The 22,861-nt window shown below is 39.6% G+C and overlaps 1 protein-coding gene across 2 annotated transcripts in view; it reads left to right on the plus strand.

Moving 5' to 3' along the window:
- Nucleotides 1-22,861, plus strand: part of LOC124263788 (sodium-coupled monocarboxylate transporter 1-like) — a 30,969-nt gene that overhangs the window by 1,799 nt on the left and 6,309 nt on the right. Inside the window, exons 1-12 of one of the 2 annotated variants that reach the window (XM_046698494.1) lie at nucleotides 3,706-4,442; nucleotides 10,041-10,106; nucleotides 10,713-10,764; nucleotides 11,318-11,385; nucleotides 13,108-13,262; nucleotides 13,368-13,508; nucleotides 14,430-14,562; nucleotides 16,415-16,503; nucleotides 17,788-17,903; nucleotides 20,116-20,183; nucleotides 20,994-21,080; nucleotides 21,634-21,848. In XM_046698494.1, the coding sequence (XP_046554450.1) occupies nucleotides 4,077-4,442; nucleotides 10,041-10,106; nucleotides 10,713-10,764; nucleotides 11,318-11,385; nucleotides 13,108-13,262; nucleotides 13,368-13,508; nucleotides 14,430-14,562; nucleotides 16,415-16,503; nucleotides 17,788-17,903; nucleotides 20,116-20,183; nucleotides 20,994-21,080; nucleotides 21,634-21,848 (1,556 nt within the window). In that variant the 5' untranslated portion in view covers nucleotides 3,706-4,076. Of the gene's footprint in view, nucleotides 1-3,705; nucleotides 4,443-10,040; nucleotides 10,107-10,712; nucleotides 10,765-11,317; nucleotides 11,386-13,107; nucleotides 13,263-13,367; nucleotides 13,509-14,429; nucleotides 14,563-16,414; nucleotides 16,504-17,787; nucleotides 17,904-20,115; nucleotides 20,184-20,993; nucleotides 21,081-21,633; nucleotides 21,849-22,861 lie in introns of those variants that run through there. The other variant, XM_046698495.1, reaches the window with a different exon arrangement.

Raw genomic sequence — 22,861 nt, forward strand, 5'->3', positions numbered from 1 at the left:
TATTATATCTTATACTGTAGAATGTCACAATGACAACATGACCACTAAAATGACACCGTGTCGAAACACTCATTACAGTTTAATCTGTATATGTTTGTAAAGGATTGTCCCATACCGAAGTGTACGGCAGGACTTTTATACCTAACATCCACATATGCATCAAATGGGTTACAATCTATAGCACAGAATTGTATCTACCCACATGTCACCTTATTGCAATGTTTTCATTGCGTTTCTAAAGAGCGTCTCCGTATAACTAAACTCCAACTGTTTTATGTTCTTGAGCTATAATCTTGTAGGCCCAGATTCGTTTGTATACAGATGGGATCGAAATAGCAAACCTGCGTGAACCATAGCTATATATTTTACAACTTAATGAATAAGCCTTAATCACATCCTTTTGAAATTTAAGAATATCACTCCATCATGTATAGAATGGCATATTGTGGTGTCTCTACAGTTTTGACTTACTAAGCAAATCTGCCAAAATATGGTATGAATGGTGAACTATTATCCCAGTTAAAATATATTATTTCTTGGCGGAAACAAACTGTATTTGTAAACTGTAAGTGTCTACAAAAGGCATCTAAGCTAGGGTACACCAAGGTTCTGTCCTGGGTCCCTTTCCACTACCTGTTTACAAAAAACGACATGGCTGGTCATCTTAAAGGGGCACTGATCCAGTGGATTTCCCCGGGACTGGTTGTTGCTTTTGTTACTGCTTTTCCCCGCGACTACCCGGGTGATATCCCAGAATTCTTGACTGGGTTGCGACCTCTGCTGCGCCACCTGCATGCGCAGTTAGTAGTATAAGTATGATATGAATATCCTCATACTGATCATAAAGATGAAATCTTTTTTACTCATTAATATTTCCATCTTCCATCAATATGAAAACAATTTTGAAGTTTCACTTCATCTGCCAGTGACACAAAATGTTTGGACTGAAAAACCCGAAGTAAGTGTACGTCTTTATATTTTTGTCTTATAATCTGAAGCCCATTTCTGGTGTCCCCCGCCGTGATGTTGCTGGAATAATGCTAAAAGCGGCGTAAAACCAAACTCAGTCAGTCAGTCAGTCTTATAATCCTAATGAACTTATAATTATATGTTTATGCATTATGGAACTTCATAAAAAGTACACGGTCTGTTTTTAGTGTATTTATAACATGACTGTAATAGCTAGACATTTTACAGATTGCCAACGTGAATCATCTATCACATACACGCCCTAAGTGCGACCTAGTGTATGTTGTCTGTCTCCTCGAACTTCACGGCTAAAAATAAAGAAGTAGAATGATTCTGCTTAATGCTACAACAAATGAATAAAAACAAAATACAAATATTAAAATTAAACTGATAAAGTCATAGCGATAATGTCAAGTTATTACCTTGTTCGAGGAGTATATGCATCAATATCAACATAAAATAACTATATGCCATTCATTTGCAGCTAACAGAGAACGTTGTTCCATGTCATGTGTCATTTAACATTAACAGTATAATATGCAAAAATGAATATAACGTTACAACTAGTGATAGTCTCTCAACTGGTCATGTGACTGTTTCAGGTGTTTCACATTGGTGCATAGCTCTGCAATGGTCACTCAAGACACTCAAGACACCTGACAAACATTTTCATGATATCCACCTTTCTTTAAAAACAGTAATTTAGTTAGACAACAATGAGCAATCAATCAACGTATTTATTGGCGGTTAATCCTTTGAAGGAAAGGTTTTGTTTTTACACAGACACTTTACGACAAAAAGTGGGTGGGGATGTTCCCAATGTGCTGCAATTCATTCTGCCTACAGTCTTATCAAAACATCTTTATGGTTGAGCGGTTTTGAAGTTTAGCCTGGTTCATCCATCAACAGTAATGAACTAGCCCAGTATGCTTGAGTGACTATGCTCTAATTGATCTGCAACTCAAACTGAACACTAACAATTTAAATTACATAAATATCAATGTTTTGCACATTCTTAAGCAAACTGATTTTAAGTTAAGAAATTGTCGAGAATTTAACACATTTCACAGTGAAATAAGCTTTAAGCTTTTGACAGTTTTAGAGGTTTCACAGAGAGTCCTATGCCAGCTTGAGCAGGTGTCCAGATGCATCCAGGAACTGCAGAGGAGATTTTCTTCCTGTGGCGAGGTGCTGCTTCAGTCTGTGGAGAGAACTATCCAGTTCACGGTAGATTCGAGGACGGCGACGGACTGCACATCCATGGTCGGACTGGATGAGCTTCACCCGACCAACCTTTTCGATCTCCTTGATCTATGACACAAACCCATATATGTTTGAATGAGCTTTCTGGATTCTGTATTTCTGTCTGCTGTGGAATCTCTCTAAGTGGTTGTTGGTCCTTGGAACTACTGTGTCATGTTGGTTCCACATCCTTATCGGGAAACGGGCATCGTAATCAATCCAGGTGCTGGTGACGTAGTCGTTGAAGTCAGTTACTTTCTGACCTATGGCAACTCGTCGATGATGTCCATCCAGGCATCTCTCTCTTGGTCAGAGGGAAGGGGAAGCAGAGCAACAGCTCTTCGAACGACGTGGGCCTGAATAACTGGGTCGGTCTTGTATTCCACAGCAAGTCCTTTCTCTGCAACTTAACGTAACACAGCCTGGGAATAATGGGCAAAAAAGAACATCCTCTAATGTTTGCATGAGGAAACACTTGCTCGGAAGCACGGATTGCAGCAACTTCAAAATCTGTGACAGGGGGTGGTTCAGCGCCGACTCTCTGTTTTGTTACCTCTTTCTGCAAGTTGAACAGCCTCACGTATATTGGCCTTAACTTGTCATATTACTAAATGAAGCAGTTGCCTACAGTTACAATTATACTCAAAATGGGCAGCAGGCAGAATAAACTAAAGGCACACTGGTACCAACTCTGTGGGTGCATTCGGTGTACGTTCGAAAACCTACATACTTAAACACTACCTTCCGACAAATACACTGTGCAAGAGGAAAGTAATTAATCAATCAGCATGTTATTGGTTAATCCTTTGATCGATGTCAGCTGATAATTCCACTTCCAAGCGCATATTAAATTACATGTAATACATTTGCCACATCAGACCTAAATTAATAATGTTGAGTACTAGTATTTACTCCAGACATACACGAGAAATGATAAATTGGCACCTTTATCGGGTAATCTGAGTGATGCTATCGCTAATTGTACCTGTTGTACATTCATCAACTGACCATCAAGTGAATGATGACAAACATACAGGTGTAGTTTTATTCTACCAAACATGGATTACAGCAAGGGAGTAGTAATCGCTGTACTACATGCAATTTTAGTTGCCTAAGAAACTTAGGGGTCGACGCATGTATACATACATATGAATTGTTTTTTTGTGATTAATGTAAGCGACGTTTCGGTGCAGATGCTAACTCTTATTCGATAACGATGTCATTCATCATACCATCCACGCATCAGAAAATTTGGAAAAGCCTACACTGCTGGGATACAGTATTACAATCATACAAGAACTACAGGGATATTTTAAAACAGCGGCATCTGGTGGGCAGATTCGTCGTTCTTATTGTCCCATTGTTTAGGTTGACGAAATTCTGTCAAGGTGGACAGCTGCCCAGTCCAAGTGTCCGTCATGGTCGAGGGAGCAGGGACTGACAACCTGAGATTGTTTACACTGTTGGCGCGAAACATTAATCGCTCTGGATCAGTGTCTCTTTAAGAATTCAACTCGTTTATTTCCTGGGGACAATTTCTTACCTACAGTGACTGCTAGATTTGATATTCTATAAATACTCATGTAATTAATAGTAAGAAACAATAGTCTCTCCTACTTCCAATAAAACGTGCATTCGAATACATCAAAGGCATCTACCTGAACGAGAGCAGTGACAGCCTTCGACTATGTACACAGTAATAGTAGTATATGTCTTATATACAAGCACTCGCCGTGACCGGGGAAGATTCACAAAGGCCGAGTGAACTGAGTGTGTGAGTGAGAGAGAGCTGGGAGGCGTAAACTGGTTCTAGGGGAGTGTGGACTCATTTGTGGAACCAGCGTGGACAACACTGACCTTCCATCATGTCTGGGGACTACAGCATCTACACTGGACAGAAGAAGACCTTCACTATCCCCGACTATGTCCTTTTCAGTCTTACTTTGGCCATATCGGCCGGGATCGGACTCTTCTATGCCATCAAAGACAGAAACAAAGTTAACTCTAAGGATTACCTTTTGGGAGGGAAAGATATGAATATCCTTCCAGTGGCGATGTCCCTCTTGGTGACGTTTTTGTCAGCACTGACGCTGCTCGGAACGCCGGCTGAGATGTACAACTTCTCGACGATGTTTTGGTGGTTATGCCTTGCATTTGTTTTTGCAATGGTCATATCCTCAGTAGTATTCATTCCATTCTTCTATAATCTCAATGTGACAAGTGTATTTCAGGTGAGTTATGAATGTTAACGCTATAACTGACGGAGCTACCTTAACTGACCCAAGTAAAGTCGGGCCGGGCTGACCTAGCGGATAATGATAACAATAGATTGCAGAATACTGAAACGAAACACATGCGGCGTTTACAAATGTATGGTTCTACCATAGGAATTGAATTTGGATCAAAATGTATATTCAATTATATAATACAATGACTTCATACCGAGATTCCTTCATGCTATTTCTGTTTGTTTGACATGTCAATGTGACACGGTTTCTTACTGTTCTCAGTCTATCAGATGGTCTATCAGATGGGACTTCCTGGGCAAGTAGTGATATTTTACTGATTTAGGCTGAAACAACCTAGGGTAGTTATTCTCCGGAAGTGCTATTGGTGAATGTCAATAGGACTGACACAACATGATTTACTGTAACACCCTTCCAGCACTGTTAAAGTTACTAACAATAAAAAGCAATATGTTTTCAAAGAAACATCTCTATCGAAAACATTGTCACAATAACACTGATGAACGTTCATAAAAAAATTACCCATGTGTTGATTGAACATTACTATATCTCAGACTGTAGAATGTCCCAATGATGATATGGCCACTATAGCGAAGCCGAGTGGAAACACTCAGTACCGTGTAATCTGTATATGTTTGTAAAGGACTGTCCTATACCAAAATGTACGGTACGACTTTTGAAACGTACCTAACCTTCACAGATGTATCAAATGTGTTGCAATGTATAGTACAGAAATATATCTTCCCATATACAACTTTATTGCATAACCATTATTGTATTATAAAAGAGATTCTCCTTTAACCGAAGCCCTTCGTTGTATTTTCTAGAGCATTAAACTCGTAGGCCCAGATTCATTTGTACACACATGAGATCGAAATAGCCCTTGTAACACAATAGTTACCTTACCTGTATTTTTTTGTATCCACAACTAACATAGCCGCATTACATAAACCTAATACATATTCAAGTTCCCACTGAGCAAATTTGTAAAGACTCCTCAGCGCATAGATAATAGCGTGCCTTGGGTAGTATCTGAATACACAATAGAATACTCGTATGAAGTCCCAGAAGGGACATTGTTGCACTGTCCAAAAAGCGTTAACATGCACATTGTCGCCCACTTTAGTGCTGTTTTACACATTTTACGCGACAACGCGACGGATTTGGGCCTTGACAACTGCCCCTTTGTCTCACTGTTGACCTTTCGTAGAATAACAAATATTCTACAATATGCGACAACTCGACACATTAGCCATTTGTCGCATTGTCACTATGTGCCATTGTCATGATCACATTGCTGCGCTTTTGGTCATTTTGACAGCTTTTACTTGTTTTTGTGAGAGCGACAACGCGACAACCAGTTAATGTCCCTTCTTCGATCCCATACAGTAAATTATGAAGCTGGCTGAGATATTTTTAGTTTATTTGTTTGCCCAGACAGAAAACTCGAATTGCACAGTCACCCTTCTTGACTCATGTCATAATAAGAACATAATGACAAAATAACTGACTGGTAATTGTAGATTTAGATTAGCCATTTTATGATAAGCTGGGGACCATTATCAAAATCGTATAAAACATATAAAATAATGTAGGGACTGAAACTGATCAAGCAAGAAAGCGAATAACCCAAATTCTTTCAGCAGTTTCTATCCCAATGACATGACAGGCATATGACATTTCATTTCACTGTCGATGGCTGAAAGCAGACCTAGCGTCAATGTAAATCTCTCATTTCGTGAGAGTAGGCCTTGACTTGACGTGGGAGAATGCGTTAGCAGTCCACCGCCGTAATGTAGCCCAGCAATGTTATGTTTGCCATTGAATTGATCTTCACAGTATTCTGCGGTTTACATTATACAAGATGTATATTTGGCTCTATGACCCAGAGTAGAGGAGGTAATTAAACTTAAGGTCACAGAGTTACTTGTTTGTTTTGACTGTTAGAATTGATCTTCTATAAATACGCATGTAATTAATAGTAAGAAAACATAGTCTCCCTTACTTCCAATAAAACGTTCATTCGAATACATCAAAGGCATCTACCTGAACGTACAGAAATTTAACAGTAAAATATATTGACAAAATTTACGAATACACAATTACTGGTATTACAAAAGTTGCACAATATATTTGCAAAAAGTGGACACTAGGACATTATGAGCTGGTAATTTCTAATAGTAGTAGGTATTTACACAGAAAAATCATAATTAAAAATGCTTTGATTTTTTGGCACACCAAATGAATCTATTTCGAACCAAAATCCAAACGGGTTATTCTCTCCTGTTGAATGTTTATGTACTCATTGAGTATGTAATATGTGCTTTTTATGTCGTATAAACCAAGTTAATATCTAAAACCAAAAATATCTATAGACAAACCAATCAATGCATCATTCACCTCGACAGAGTGAGTAAGATGTGTTGTTACAATAAGGTGTGTTGTTACAATAGGGTGTGCTGTTACAATAAGGTGTGCTGTTACAATAAGGCGTGTTGTTACAATAAGGTGTGCTGTTACAATAAGGCGTGTTGTTACAATAAGGTGTGTTGTTACAATAGGGTGTGCTGTTACAATAAGGCGTGTTGTTACAATAAGGTGTGCTGTTACAATAGGGTGTGCTGTTACAATAAGGTGTGTTGTTACAATAAGGTGTGCTGTTACAATAAGGTGTGCTGTTACAATAAGGTGTGCTGTTACAATAGGGTGTGCTGTTACAATAAGGTGTGTTGTTACAATAAGGTGTGCTGTTACAATAGGGTGTGCTGTTACAATAAGGCGTGTTGTTACAATAAGGTGTGCTGTTACAATAGGGTGTGCTGTTACAATAAGGTGTGTTGTTACAATAAGGTGTGCTGTTACAATAAGGTGTGCTGTTACAATAAGGTGTGCTGTTACAATAAGGTGTGTTGTTACAATAAGGTGTGTTGTTACAATAAGGTGTGCTGTTACAATAAGGCGTGCTGTTACAATAAGGTGTGCTGTTACAATAGGGTGTGCTGTTACAATAAGGTGTGTTGTTACAATAAGGTGTGCTGTTACAATAAGGTGTGCTGTTACAATAAGGTGTGCTGTTACAATAGGGTGTGCTGTTACAATAAGGTGTGTTGTTCATTCGAATACATCAAAGGCATCTACCTGAACGTACAGAAATTTAACAGTAAAATATATTGACAAAATTTACGAATACACAATTACTGGTATTACAAAAGTTGCACAATATATTTGCAAAAAGTGGACACTAGGACATTATGAGCTGGTAATTTCTAATAGTAGTAGGTATTTACACAGAAAAATCATAATTAAAAATGCTTTGATTTTTTGGCACACCAAATGAATCTATTTCGAACCAAAATCCAAACGGGTTATTCTCTCCTGTTGAATGTTTATGTACTCATTGAGTATGTAATATGTGCTTTTATGTCGTATAAACCAAGTTAATATCTAAAACCAAAAATATCTATAGAACAAACCAATCAATGCATCATTCACCTCGACAGAGTGAGTAAGATGTGTTACAATAAGGTGTGTTGTTACAATAGGGTGTGCTGTTACAATAAGGTGTGCTGTTACAATAAGGTGTTACAATAATAAGGTTGTTACAATAAGGTGTGTTGTTACAATAAGGTGTGTTACAATAGGGTGCTGTTACAATAAGGCGTTGTGTTGTTACAATAAGGTGTGTTGTTACAGGGTGCTGTTACCTGTTGTAAGGTGTGTTGTTACAATAAAGGTGTGCTGTTACAATAAGGTGTGCTGTTACAATAAGGTGTGCTGTTACAATAGCGTGTGCTGTTACAATAAGGTGTGCTGTTACAATAAGGTGTGCTGTTACAATAAGGTGCTGTTACAATAAGGTGTGCTGTTACAATAAGGTGTGCTGTTACAATAAGGTGTGCTGTTACAATAAGGTGTAAGGCTGTTACAATAGGGTGTGCTGTTACAATAAGGTGTGTTGTTACAATAAGGTGTGCAATAGGGTGTGCTGTTACAATAAGGTGTGTTGTTACAATAAGGTGTGTTGTTACAATAAGGTGTGTTGTTACAATAAGGTGTGTTACAATAAGGTGTGCTGTTACAATAAGGTGTGCTGTTACAATAAGGTGTGTTGTTACAATAAGGTGTGCTGTTACAATAAGGTGTGTGTTACAATAAGGTGTGCTGTTACAATAAGGTGTGCTGTTACAATAGTGTTACAATAAGGTGTGCTGTGTTAGGTGTGTTGTTACAATAAGGTGTGCTGTTACAATAAGGTGTGCTGTTACAATACAATAAGGTGTGCTGTTACAAATAAGGTGTGTTGTTACAATAAGGTGTGTGTGCTGTTACAATAGGGTGTGCTGTTACAATAGGGTGTGCTGTTACAATAAGGTGTTGTTACAATAAGGTGTGTTGTTACAATAAGGTGTGCTGTTACAATAGGGTGTGCTGTTACAATAAGGTGTGTTGTTACAATAAGGTGTACTGTTACAATAGGGTGTGCTGTTACAATAAGGTGTGTTGTTACAATAAGGTGTGCTGTTACAATAAGGTGTGCTGTTACAATAGGGTGTGCTGTTACAATAGGGTGTGCTGTTACAATAAGGTGTGTTGTTACAATAAGGTGTACTGTTACAACAGGGTATGCTGTTACAATAAGGTGTGCTGTTACAATAGGGTGTGCTGTTACAATAAGATGTGTTGTTACAATAATGTGTGCTGTTACAATAGGGTGTGCTGTTACAATAAGGTGTGTTGTTACAATAAGGTGTGCTGTTACAATAAGGTGTGCTGTTACAATAAGGTGTGCTGTTACAATAAGGCGTGTTGTTACAATAAGGTATGCTGTTACAATAAGGTGTGCTGTTACAATAAGGTGTGCTGTTACAATAAGGTGTGCTGTTACAATAAGGTGTGCTGTTACAATAAGGCGTGTTGTTACAATAAGGTATGCTGTTACAATAAGGTGTGCTGTTACAATAGGGTGTGTTGTTACAATAAGGTGTGCTGTTACAATAAGGTGTGCTGTTACAATAAGGTGTGTTCATATCCCTTCATTGGCAGAAGGTACATTGAATGGTTTTTATACATATAATAGCGGAGATAGTACTTGGGTCACATGTATAGTAGGGTACGTTGAACAGCTTTTATACATGTACGTACAGTACAAACATCATTACATGTACAGATATGGATGTCGACTGACACAACTGGGCACCTCAGAGATGGTACCTCCTTATATGACTTCTTTGAGTGACATTTTAGAAGTTGTAAAGATGAAGGAAAACGAAATGTTATATAGTCAACTTCTTTATTGCAATCATTGTAAGATGTAGGTACTAACAGTGAAAGATAATGATAACGGTGTTAGCTCCTTCACCGAAACGTCGCACTCATTGCAATAAAATAGTTGACTATCCATTGAACTTTGTTTGCCTTCTTTATACGGATGGATACTTCATCTTCCGTTACTGTTTGCATAACTATGACAACCAACTGAAAATGCTCAAAACACAAGTACAACAATTTAAATATCCCTTTTCTTTACATTTTGGCAATAGACACAATATTGTTGATGAATTATCACGAATTCTGTGTTTTCAGTATCTAGAGCTGCGCTTTAGCAAGCCTGTCCGTGTTCTCGCCTCCCTGATCTACATTCTGCAAACAGTAAGTCCACAGTGTCGTCAACACTCACTAGGGGACAGGGTGCATCGTTAATATGTTGGTGGACAGTTTACTGTGTGCATGTGTATTAGCATCTGGAAAGTATCCCTGATAATCCTAACCACCATGCATATTTCCATTCCATTGTGATATATAACCCTGGACCTATTCCCCCCTTCATGTCGGAAGTGACGTCATTACGACCAATTCTCTGACAATTATCCTGACACAAAACTCGGCTCGAACATTGACCAATGGGTTCACCTTATATAGCAGACTAGACTAGAGATATAATACACTAAATAATCCTCGATGTCGGAGATGTCTCTGCACTCGATGGTCCCTTCATGTCAGCGATGTGGATCAAAGCTGACATTATGGGACTATTGACAATATGATTTTGCAAATGTTTCTTTATCTTAATATGGTATATATCTGATCATAGCACTACCAGAAAAAACGGCAATTACTTATGTTTTAGAATAGTTGGTTAGTGTTGGAATATATAAAGTATATAAAAATGTACAGATCAAAGTATACAACGTATGAATATTTTTGTTTTCATCTTCTGGATTCGGTACTGCTATTTGACGGTGATTATATTTACAGAGTGCATATATGTCGTTCGTCCTCTACGCTCCTTCCCTGGCTCTTAATGCGGGTATGTCTTAAGAATGCCCTCGTGACTTTATTTACAGTGTATACCCGTGAAGATCCGGGTTAGAATTGATCTTCAGCAACCCATGCTTGTCGTAAAAGGCGACTGACGGGATCAGGTGGTCAGGCTCGCTGACTGGGTTGACACATGCCATCGTATCCCAATTGTGTAGATCAATGTTCATGCTGTTGATCCATGGATTGTCTGGTCCAGACTTGATTATTTACTGACCGCCGCCATAGAGCTGGAATATTGCTGAGTGTGGCGTAAAACTTAACTCACTCTCTCATATTTAAAGTGCAAAATGTAAACTTACGCGTAGAAAGTTTATAAGATCATTTTTTGGAGAAAAGATGGCTTCTGTTTGTTAATTTACCACAGTATTGTTCACTAATGAATGAAAATATTAAGTGAACTGAATAAACAATCTACATCAGTTCTTTGGAACAACATTTGCTAATAACATACGATTTATTTCTCCCTGCTTGTGGATTTATTTAACCGTTCATTGACCCGTTTGAGAATATATATAGATTCTGTGTTGGTTTTCTTTAAGTGACTGGACTTGATCTATGGGGATCTCTGATTGCTGTTGGAATCATTGTGACACTGTATACAGCTCTGGTAAGTCACGTTTTGTTTGCGTTTTACAACCTGTTGACAGCTCAATACTACGGTGACGCATGTAGTGTAATCATTATGGTATCCATGACTAAAATTGTAATCTGTGTATCATAACAACAGCAATCCTTAAACAGCCTGGCCCTCTATGATACGACCAGAAAGGTTTCAGTTTGTTGTAAATGTGTTAAGACTTGGGTCTTAATCGGGGAGAAAGAGCCGTTGAGAAAACCGTGAGTTTACACATAACGCCAACAAATATGGGTCCCGATCCACAGAGCGTTCGTAACTTTACGACCTGTCGTAACGCTATAGTGTATCGTAGGCTTACAAATGTCGTAGCGCTACGAACGTTTTGTGGATCGGGACCCTGGTTTCTATTCATAAACTGTGATTGCCGAGCACATACGGATGGTTATCAGCTCACGTCCTGAGAGTGTTAAGGACTTCCGTCCTGCTTTAGACATAAACAAAATGTCTTTATGAGATGCAATAACATGGCTAACATTTCTAGCTCCTCTCAAGGCTACTCACACTGATTTGTGAACCACTGTGATAAAGTAACGCTTTGTGCATACTTCACACGTGAAGATCCGGGTTAGAATTGGTCTTCACAACCTATGCTTGTAGTCAGAGGCGTCTAATGAGATCGGGTGGTCAGGTTGAAACCTGGACATGGTTGAAAAATGTCACCGCATTCCAATTGCGTAGATAGATGCTCATGCTGTTGATCACTTGATTTCTGGTCCAGACCGCCGCCATATAATTTGTGAAAATTGCTGAGTGCTGCGTTAAACAATAACAAACAAAACAAGAATAATAATATTAATATGGATGTCATAGTAGTAGTAGTAGTAGTAATAGTAGAAGTAGTAGTAGTAGTAGTACTAGTAGTAGCAGTAGCAGTAGTAGTAGTAGTAGTAGTAGTAGTAGTAGTAGTAGTAGTAGTAGTAGTACTAGTAGTAGCAGTAGCAGTAGTAGTAGTAGTAGTAGTAGTAGTAGTGGTAGTAGTAGTAGTAGTAGTAGTAGTAGTAGTAGTAGCAGTAGTAGTAGTAGTAGTAGTAGTAGTAGTAGTAGTAGCAGTAGCAGTAGCAGTAGCAGTAGTAGTAGTAGTAGCAGTAGTAGTAGTAGTAGCAGTAGTAGTAGTAGTAGTAGTAGTAGTAGTAGTAGTAGTAGCAGCAGTAGTAGTGGTAGTAGCAGTAGCAGTGGTAGTAGTAGTAGTAGTAGTAGAGTAGCAGCGGTAGTGTAGTAGTAGTAGTAGTAGTAGCAGTAGCAGTAGTAGTAGTAGTAGTAGTAGTAGTAGCAGTAGTAGTAGTAGTAGTAGCAGTAGTAGTAGTAGTAGTAGTAGTAGCAGCAGTAGTAGTAGTAGCAGTAGTACTAGTAGTAGTAGTAGTAATAGTAGTAGTAGTAGCAGCAGTAGTAGTAGTAGTAATAGTGTAGTAGTAGTAGTAGCAGTAGCAGTAGTAGTAGTAGCAGTAGGAGTAGGAGTAGTAGTAGTAGTAGTAGTAGTAGTAGTAGTAGTAGTAGTAGTAGTAGTAGTAGTAGTAGTAGTAGTAGTAGTAGTAGTAGTAGTAGTAGTAGTAGTAGTAGTAATAGTAGTAATAGTAGTAGTAGTGTTAGCAGTGGAAGTTTTAGTAGAAATATTTGTTGTAACTGTTTTTGTTGATATCCCTAAACGCCTGCTACAGCTCTGTATCCATACCGTCTACCATTTCTGTGTTCCAGGGGGGAATGAAGGCTGTGTTGTGGACTGACACCTTCCAGGCTTTTGTCATTTTGGCAGGGCTGTTGGCGGTTCTCATCCAGGGTTCCATCGTCATGGGTGGCTTCCAGAACGCCTGGGACATCGCCGGGAACAGATCAAGGATCTACTTCCACGAGTACGTATGGTTGATTGGACGGTATCAATTATCCCATGACGACAAGCACTTGTTGCGATAATTACCCGGAGCTCCACATCACCGTGTTTATGGTCTTTGTTTCAGCTTCAGCTTTGACCCCACTACCCGCCACTCCTTCTGGTCGATTGTAGTTGGAGGAGCCTTCTTCTGGACGTCACTGTACGGAGTTAACCAGGCTCAGGTCCAGAGAACAATGTCTTGTCCATCTATATCTAAAGCCAGACTGTGAGTATGACGTTACACACAATGTACTTCAATGCTTCTATATGTCATATCTACACACCATGGAGAAAATGAAAATGAACTTACATGGAATGAACCTTGTGTTATTGCAATAAATGTACAAAACCATTTCAATCACATCAGAAATCTCGAATAAAACTCGACTAAATCATGCGCCTTTGGTGTGCATTACTATGAAATAATGATAATACTAGGTGTTCAAGAATAGGTGAGCGTATCCTACCATATGAGTGTCTCTCGTTACAAACACACCCAAAGGCATGTCAATTGACTAAGAAAAATTGGAAGTAAAATTTTGAAATTTCTACAAAGTATTCAAATCTTTACAAAGTTCTTCAATGTTGGAACTTAGATAACACAACTTTAGCACTTCCTGGTAGAAAGAGCACGCTCAGCCTAAACGCTTCTGAAATTTTAGCACAAGTGCAGCTACAGATTATATTTGACCTGGTGTCCTTTGGAAACAATATTTTAACTCTAAAGTTCATCTACAAACGATCAAGCAACAATAACACCCACGTTATGACACTGAATCATGTAAAATGTATGTATGTATGTATGTATGTATGTGTGTGTGTGCGTGCGTGCGTGCGTGCGTGCGTGCGTGCGTGCGTGCGTGCGTGCGTGCGTGAGTGAGTGAGGTGAGCGTAGGTTTCGGTTGGGTTTGGGTGCATGTGTGTGTGCCTCTCTCTCCCTCTCTCCCTCTCTCTCTCTCTCTCTCTCTGTCTGTCTGTCTGTCTGTCTGTCTGTCTGTCTCTCTCTCTCTCTCTCTCTCTCTCTCTCTCTCTCTCTCTCTCTCTCTCTCTCTCTCTCTCTCTCTCTCTCTCTCTCTCTCTCTCTCTCTCTCTCTCTCTCTGTGTTTGTGTCAGTGTATGTGATCATGTTTCTGATTTGATTTTTAAGGACACTCCTCGTAAACCTGCCTGGCCTCATCCTCATCGTCAGCCTTTGCTGCATGATCGGCATCGTCATGTACGCCTTCTACGCCGACTGTCACCCCATCAAGTTCAACAACCTTATCAGCAAAACAGACCAGGTAGGAAAAGAACACATTTTATCAAACAGTGAAATCAAACAGAAAGGGGAAAATGAACACGGATCATTGCCATCACACAAAAGGGATGTGGAAGCTCTTGTTTCTCCACACAAGTGATATGTGAGCTCTTTACCTCGACATACGGGTATCATGTTAGGCTTTTGTCTAGACATACTGGTAACTTGGCAACTGCACAGTTATAAATATACATCTCTCGAAAAAACAGTGATATATCAGGTTTATCTCGTCTGACTGGTCATATGTCAACTTGACATCTTGACTTACTAGTGATATTGCAGCTCTTTATCTGGACTTACTGCTAATATGTCAACTTGACATCTTGACTTACTAGTGATGATGCAGCTCTTTATCTGGACTTACTGCTAATATGTCAACTTGACATCTTGACTTACTAGTGATATTGCAGCTCTTTATATGGGCTTACTGGTAATATGTCAACTTGACATCTTGACTTACTAGTGATATTGCAGCTCTTTATATGGACTTACTGGTAATATGTCAACTTGACATCTTGACTTACTAGTGATATTGCAGCTCTTTATATGGACTTACTGGTAATATGTCAACTTGACATCTTGACTTACTAGTGATATTGCAGCTCTTTATATGGACTTACTGGTAACATGTCGACTTGACATCTTGACTTACTAGTGATGTTGCAGCTCTTTTTCTGAACTTACTGGTAATATGTCAACGTGACATCTTGACATATTAATAATGTTGCAACTCTTCATCTGGACTTACTGGCAATATGTCAACGTGACATCTTGAGCTCTTTATCTCTACTGGCTGGATATATTTGAGTACTTAATAGAAGCGACAACACCCTCTCCACATCCATAGGAAATCGAACCCAATGTTCTAGCAATATGTCAACTCTACATCCCCAAACGCTGATCATATATTAACTCTATGTTATCATGCTGCCCAAGACTTCACCCACTTGTAACATGTCAGCCCTGCATCTCCATGCACAAATGATGTCAAATCGTAACCCCATCGCTGTAGAAATATGTCAAATTGTTGGTTACCACTACATCCAAACTTCAGTTTTTCATCCACAATTAGGGCAAAACGAGATCCGGTTGCATATAAAACCTATATATGTCATTGGCCTGCTATTTTCAAGTTAATAAATAGAGCAAATGTACGCAGTAAGATACCTGAGAAAACAACAAGCTTTGAAATCGTCAACAGACAAAAGTATTCGATGTTCATGTGAATGTCTGATAGAAGTTCATGGGGCAGATGTGTTGAATACTCCCAGTCAACGACAAAAGAATTCGAAGTTCCATGACTATATCTGAAAGAGGTTTTCAAGGTGTACCTGTTTTCGTTTCGATACTCCCAGTCAAACGGTACAGTGAATATTAAACCGGTAATAGCATATTCAGAACCCACTTACAGTTTTGCCAACGCCACGGTCCGATGAGCCTTTAGATTTGAGGCTTAGCTTAAGAGCCTTTGTCCACGATTATGATTGAATACGGTTGAACGTGAACTCCAGCATATTATTCAGTTTGGCAGGTCATACAATCATGTCGTTGGAGTCATTCATACCAGTATTAGTACTTTGAAGCAGTGCTACATGCCAAGTTTGACCAAGATAGATTGTTAAAAGGTTACATGAGAGTGTATGCTCCCAACAAAACACATTCCACGGGTACGCCATGAATTGAAAGTCATAGTGTATATTATGTTCAGGACACACTGAGGCTCCATTTTATTAAAATAAACAGTGTTACAGGAAAATATCATAGCAAAATATTAAAATAAAATTGTTACATTCTGATTTAACTTTTCCTTCTTATTGTTTTATTTGCATATTCAGCTCCTGCCCTTGTATGTGATGGATATCTTAGGCCATATTCCCGGAATACCAGGAGTGTTTGTGTCATGTATCTTCAGCGGAAGTTTGAGGTAATTCGTTGTATTCTGATTTCGGCATTGCACCATGGGATATAATCATTGGTGATTCAATCGCTCTGCAATGTTGAGTCTCTGAGAAGTGCAAGAAACCGGTGATAGGGGATTCGCCTTAACTATGTAATTTATTTAGTTACACATTACCAGACTAGTTTGTCACCAAGCAGGAACAAGTGTAAAACCTGAATCACATAAGGTTTTCCTCAAACATCAAGGTGACACCCTTTGCTGGAAATACTGTACAAACGTCGAAAGTCGATTTAGAAAAATAACCACAGAGAAGTGGTATGTGATATTAACGTTTATTGTTCCTGTGTATAGAATGTGCGATATAAATATATGTTTCACTAGACCATTAAACATTCTTTTTGCACAATCGGAAATCACTGTATTCGCGAAAGCCGCCGATATGTCGATCACTGAAGGCAAGTAGTGAGTCCCTGAAATGCACTGCAGACAACAAAAGCTAAGAATGAGATGAAAGGAAAATTATTGGAACACGTATACCTGCGACGTCTGAGGCGAGTCTGAGGCGAGTGGGAAGACTGAAGGGGCATTGCTGATAATGTTGCCAATGGATAGCATTCCCTTGTTTGTCTGGTGTTTTGTCAGGATGTGTGGATGTTGTGTCAGGATGTGTGGATGTTCTGTCAGGACGTGTGGATGTTATGTCAGGATGTGTTAATGTTGTGTCAAGACGTGTGGATGTTGGTGTGGATGTGGATGTTGTGAGAGGATGCGTTTATGTTATAGCAGAAAGTTTGGATGTTATGTCAAGTTTTTTTAGAGTGCCTGGACGTGTAACAGACAATGTGGTACACATATACGTCTATCCTCAGTTATATGTGAACCCATTTACAAATGTATGTTCCTTGGGTCAGCTGACTCAAGAGATACTACCAAAGGCAAATAAACGTCAAACTACTTCGTGCCATGTTAACCCTTTGTCTGATCAAGAAAATGCACACATCCCAACTGACATGCTTCGATGACCAACTAGCCATCGTCTAATGGTAACTAATGCAGCTGACCCCTTCGTGACCCTATGCTTCTGGTCATGGTAATGTTAGCCAGCTAATAGTACCTAATTTGTATCGTTGGCCCTACCAATCCATGCCCACTAAAGTACGTCATGTAGATGACATTCACTCAACGGAGAAATATCACACCAGCGTCTCACACTCTGACAACGAACAATCAGATTTGATTTGAATGTTCAAAACACACATTAATATTGTACAGTTTCTGCATAAGCCATATTGCTCTTCCCTTCCTCAGCACCCTATCCTCATCCCTGAATGCCCTTGGAGCTGTCATCCCTTGCGACCTCATCAAACCCTACTTCTGTCCGAACCTTTCTGACAGGTCCATGACAATTCTTTCGAAGGTGATAGGTAAGGAGAGAAATTCTTATATATCCTTATTTGAGTGAGTGAGTGAATTTAGTTTTACGCCGCACTCAGCACTAGTCCAGCTATATGGCGGCGGTCTGTAAATAATCGAGTCTGGACCAGACAATCCAGTGATCAACATCATGAGCATCGATCTGCGTAACTGGCAACCGATGACACATGTCAACCAAGTCAGCGAGCCTGACCACCCGATCCCGTTAGTCGCCTCTTACGACAAGCATAGTCGCCTTTCGTGACAAGCATGGGTTGCTGAAGACCTATTCTACCCCGGATCTTCACGGGTCTGTCCTTATTTGACGCATGTAGTCATGATGTAGTCATGATATACAGGAACATCCTTATGCATTTGAGATGCACCTACATCTTATAACTGCGATAAGTACCTACAGTTAAGGTTTAACATCTTGCAAGATCAACTTCAACGGCGTGCTTTAACTGGCATTCCTCTGATGTGAATCATATATTTCACCCAGCCCACTGACGATTGCCTCTGCCAGTTAAGGTTTTCCATGAATTAAATGTGTCAGCAGCTGGCTGAACCGGATTTTACGAGACAAACTGGCTTGTACAGAACGAGACTGGAGGTCGAGGGTGTATGCGAACTTACATATGTAACCTTTGTATCAATACGGGCAAAATGCATATGCGGTGAAATATTTGTAAGTCACACATAGGGTGAACGTCACCAGATTCGAAGTGGGATCAGAGCAATTCAGAACCCGACAAGACGTGAGGTTATTTCACATAAAATATTATTGTATTATTCAACTAAACTGAGGAGCAGCGTTTTGTTGTTCACACGATCCACCCAAGCAGTTTAATTTTAGAGTTATAGAAGGCTGCATTGACATCTATAGAGACCTACTAGAATATTAGTAAGTGGAAGTTTGCAAGCAAGCAAGCAAGCATGAAAACGTTATCTGCCCGACTCCGGAGAAAAAGCATGCATTTTAAAGCCTTTTCCCGTGTGTTCATTTAGCATGGTTGTGCGTCAGTGTGTTATGCCTACGGCTTTCGATCATATACAGTGACCCAGTTTCAAATCTCAATAACCGGTTGAAAAACACCCATTGAAATGCCTTTGACGTTCTTGCGCAACAGTGAGTGAGTGAGTGAGTTTAGTTTTACGCAGCACTCAGCACTATTCCAGCTATATGGCGGCGGTCTGTAAATAATCGAGTCTGGACCAGACAATCCAGTAATCAACAGCATGAGCATCGATCTGCGCAATTGGGAACCAATGACATGTGTCAACCAAGTCAGTGAGCCTGACCACCCGATCCCGTAAGTCGCCTCTTACGACAAGCATAGTCGCCTTTTGTGGCAAGCATGGGTTGCTGAAGACCTATTCTAGCCCGGATCTTCACGGGTCTGCGCAACAGTAAACGCTGTTTATACATATTACTCTAATCACCAAGACGCCTACGAATTTGCCTCTCTTTGTTGTTCTTAAACTGCGTAGATCCATCTCTATATCATAGTAATTCGTATATAAGAAATCATCTCCCATCTGCGTTTCCGATGAGCTTACACAACTTTATAATTAATCTGATGAATCATAATCATCAGGCCAAGTCATAATCATTAGTGGGTAAAGTGTTAGCACGCCACGCCGACCGGGTTCTAATCCCTTTACGTGTATTCTATTCGATGCCATTTTCTGGTATCCCTCGATGATGGAACTAATGCTTTTTAAGCGGTGTACATGTAATGCCTTACCCTGTCACTGACAATGAAGTGTCATGGAACAATGGCAATAATTAAAAATTATTTATTTTGATTGACAAATATATGTTTGAACACTTTTAAATATGTTTTCATTTATGCGGAGTCAGATCTGCATTGCCATGTAATAGCAACTCATAGTTTATATTGGTAACACTGGGTAAATTAGACATCATGGCAGTTCTCTGTACAGTATATAATTGACACCTAATTGGTAATGATAAGAATTTTCACAATCATTTCCACAAGGACAACTTTGGTTTTCTTTTATACTAACACGGAATAGATCATAATTCAATTGACTACACATGTAACGTAGTTTTGTAAGGATGCTATTAGCTTTTCTCGGTCCATAATATTAGTGCCATTCGAATTAGGCTGGTAGTTTTATGCTTGTGATATAGGAAATGACATAAATTACCTCATGGTTTTTTCATGTACAATGTACACTATCTAATTTCGTTTGTAGTTGTCATTTTCGGGGGAGTTGCCATCGGCCTTGCTGTCCTTGTGTCTCAACTTGGGTCTGTGCTGCAGGTATGTTCACGAATTAAGACTGCCGATTGTAACGGCTATCCGAATATTTTAGAGTACCGAAGTTGAAGCTGAGTACCGGCTCAGATATGATATGAATCATGTTAATGTTGTCTGATGCCTTCGTCATCAATATTCTATGTTCATCTGGACAGGCACACCAATGAATGGAAGCACAGGGATAGAAACACCCTCGTTACATGTGGTTCTAATGTATGTCACTGTTCAGCCACTTCGTTTATGACCTCTCACTGTTATCATCATAAAGTCTAGTCACGATGACAATGAAATGTCACAAACTGTTGTGCAAAACGTAATATTAACGAAGGTTGACGAAAGGGTGGTGCAGATGTACTAACATAACCCACGTTTCAAAAGACATGGGCGCTGGGGTAGATTCCCCACATGGGCATAATGTGTGAAGCCTATTTCTGGTGTCCCCCACGGTGACATTGCTGGAATATTGCTTAAAGCGACGTTAAGTCTTACTCACTCACTCACACCCATAAGGAAGTATATTAACAGCTGACGCATACGTCTACACAAATTTCTCATATTTACACCTGTTCGTTAAAATATCTCTTATTATTAAAATAGTGAAACAGTAAAATTAATTTACATACATGGCCTTATCTATGTGATATTACATTGCCGTAATTGGCTTCAAGGCTGTTGAAGTGGCGTAAGGCAATTGGTACCCTTTTTAGATTAAATAGTTTTGAAGTAAGTATCAGTGACGAATGTTCGTTAAAACATTATGTCCAAGCCCGCATCATGTATCCAATTCCTATATATGTACTTGTTTATGCTAAGGCTTCCTACAGCGTGTACAGTGTCATCAATGGCCCGTTGTTCGGGTTGTTTATTCTTGGCATGTTCTTCCCCTGGGCAAACGCATGGGTAAGTATTCCAACACCCTACACCCAACACTCCATATGCATGACATGCTAAGTACCTGTCGTACACAGTTCTATGTTGAAACGTTATATGTGTAAATTGGGCTTTTCAAATTCAAATGTCAATGGAGTTTTGATACTGGTGCCCCTTGACATGAAAGACATTGGCACAATGCACACATAATCTCACCCACAACAACAAAAAGTACACCTCGTCAAATCTAACATTCATTTTCTATATGTAGAATGACTTAAACATGCTAATCACGATCGACCTTGTAATAAAGTTTATGTAAAATCGTTTTACATTGCTGCAACACTTGATGAGGTTTGAAATATAACGTTCTTTGCACTATCTGTTGTAAACGAATGAGGTGTGGTGTTAATTATCTTAATTTTTAAGTTTCTTTTTTCATTGATGCAACTCATAATTTCATAGGAATGCCCTTTTTATCTCTTTAACACAACGCTTAATATTAATTATATGAATATAGACACATATGTAGTAAGTGTGGAAAGCACTATATGTATGCAAGTTTACAATTGCCATATTTTAGGGAGCATTTGTTGGTGCTGTGACCTCCTTAGCCTTCATGTGCTGGATCGGATTCGGTGCATTCGCGAACAAGGTTTCCACGGCCAAACCTTCTCCTGTCTTTACTCACGGCTGCAACTGGTCCGTCACAACGACAGCAATGACTGTCACGACAACGCTAGGGACTGCAACGCCGTTTACAGGCTCCACCGAGATGACAACGGTTGCGGCGTCAAGGTATACAGTATAGGATCGGTTTGTAATTCGTAACTGTTCTCATGTGAGCCAGAATCAAACTCATTCATTCACAGAGAATGGAATGAAGGAAGGAAAGAAGGAATGCATGTCTTTTTTGCTCCAGAGTTTAATCCGAAGATCATACAAAGGAAAATACACTATTTACAATGCATCACTTGCAATAAACAAAATGAAACAACATTTGTAGCAAAATGGAAGCATATGTTGGACTGCTCATTAATAGATAATTTACAATGTACAAGTCGTGAGCAGTAGGGCTGTGTTTAGTAGATGTACATCAGATGTTTCTTTAGATTCCATACGAAGTGAGAAAATGACATGTATTCCTACTCTCCATATGTCTGTTCACATCAATGTACATGTATTCCTACTTCCCACGTGCCTCTTAAAATCCATGTAGATGTGTTCCTACTCTCCGTGCGTCTGTTCACACCCATGTACATGTATTCCTACTCTGCGTGCGTCTGTTCACACCCATGTACATGTATTCCTACTCTCCGTGCGTCTGTTCACACCCATGTACATGTATTCCTACTCTCCGTGTGTCTGTCCACAACCATGTACATGTATTCCTCTGTGTCTGTCCACATCCATGTACATGTATTCCTACTCTCCGTGCGTCTGTTCACACCCATGTACATGTATTCCTACTCGCCATGTGTCTGTCCACACCCATGTACATGTATTCCTACTCTCCGTGTGTCTGTCCACATCCATGTACATGTATTCCTACTCGCCATCTGTTTGTCCACATCCATGTACATGTATTCCTACTCTCCATGTGTCTGTCCACATCCATGTACATGTATTCCTACTCTCCATGCGTCTGTTCACACTCATGTACATGTATTCCTACTATCCGTGTGTCTGTGTGTCTGTTCCTACTCTCCATGTGTCGGTTTACATCCATGTACATGTATTCCTACTCTCCGTGTGTCTGTTCACACCCATGTACATGTATTCCTACTCTCCATGTGTCTGTTCACACCCAT

Source organism: Haliotis rubra, unplaced genomic scaffold (genome assembly GCF_003918875.1).
Source record: "Haliotis rubra isolate DU_JTF1 unplaced genomic scaffold, ASM391887v1 Scf9, whole genome shotgun sequence".
Classification (NCBI taxonomy): domain Eukaryota; kingdom Metazoa; phylum Mollusca; class Gastropoda; order Lepetellida; family Haliotidae; genus Haliotis; species Haliotis rubra.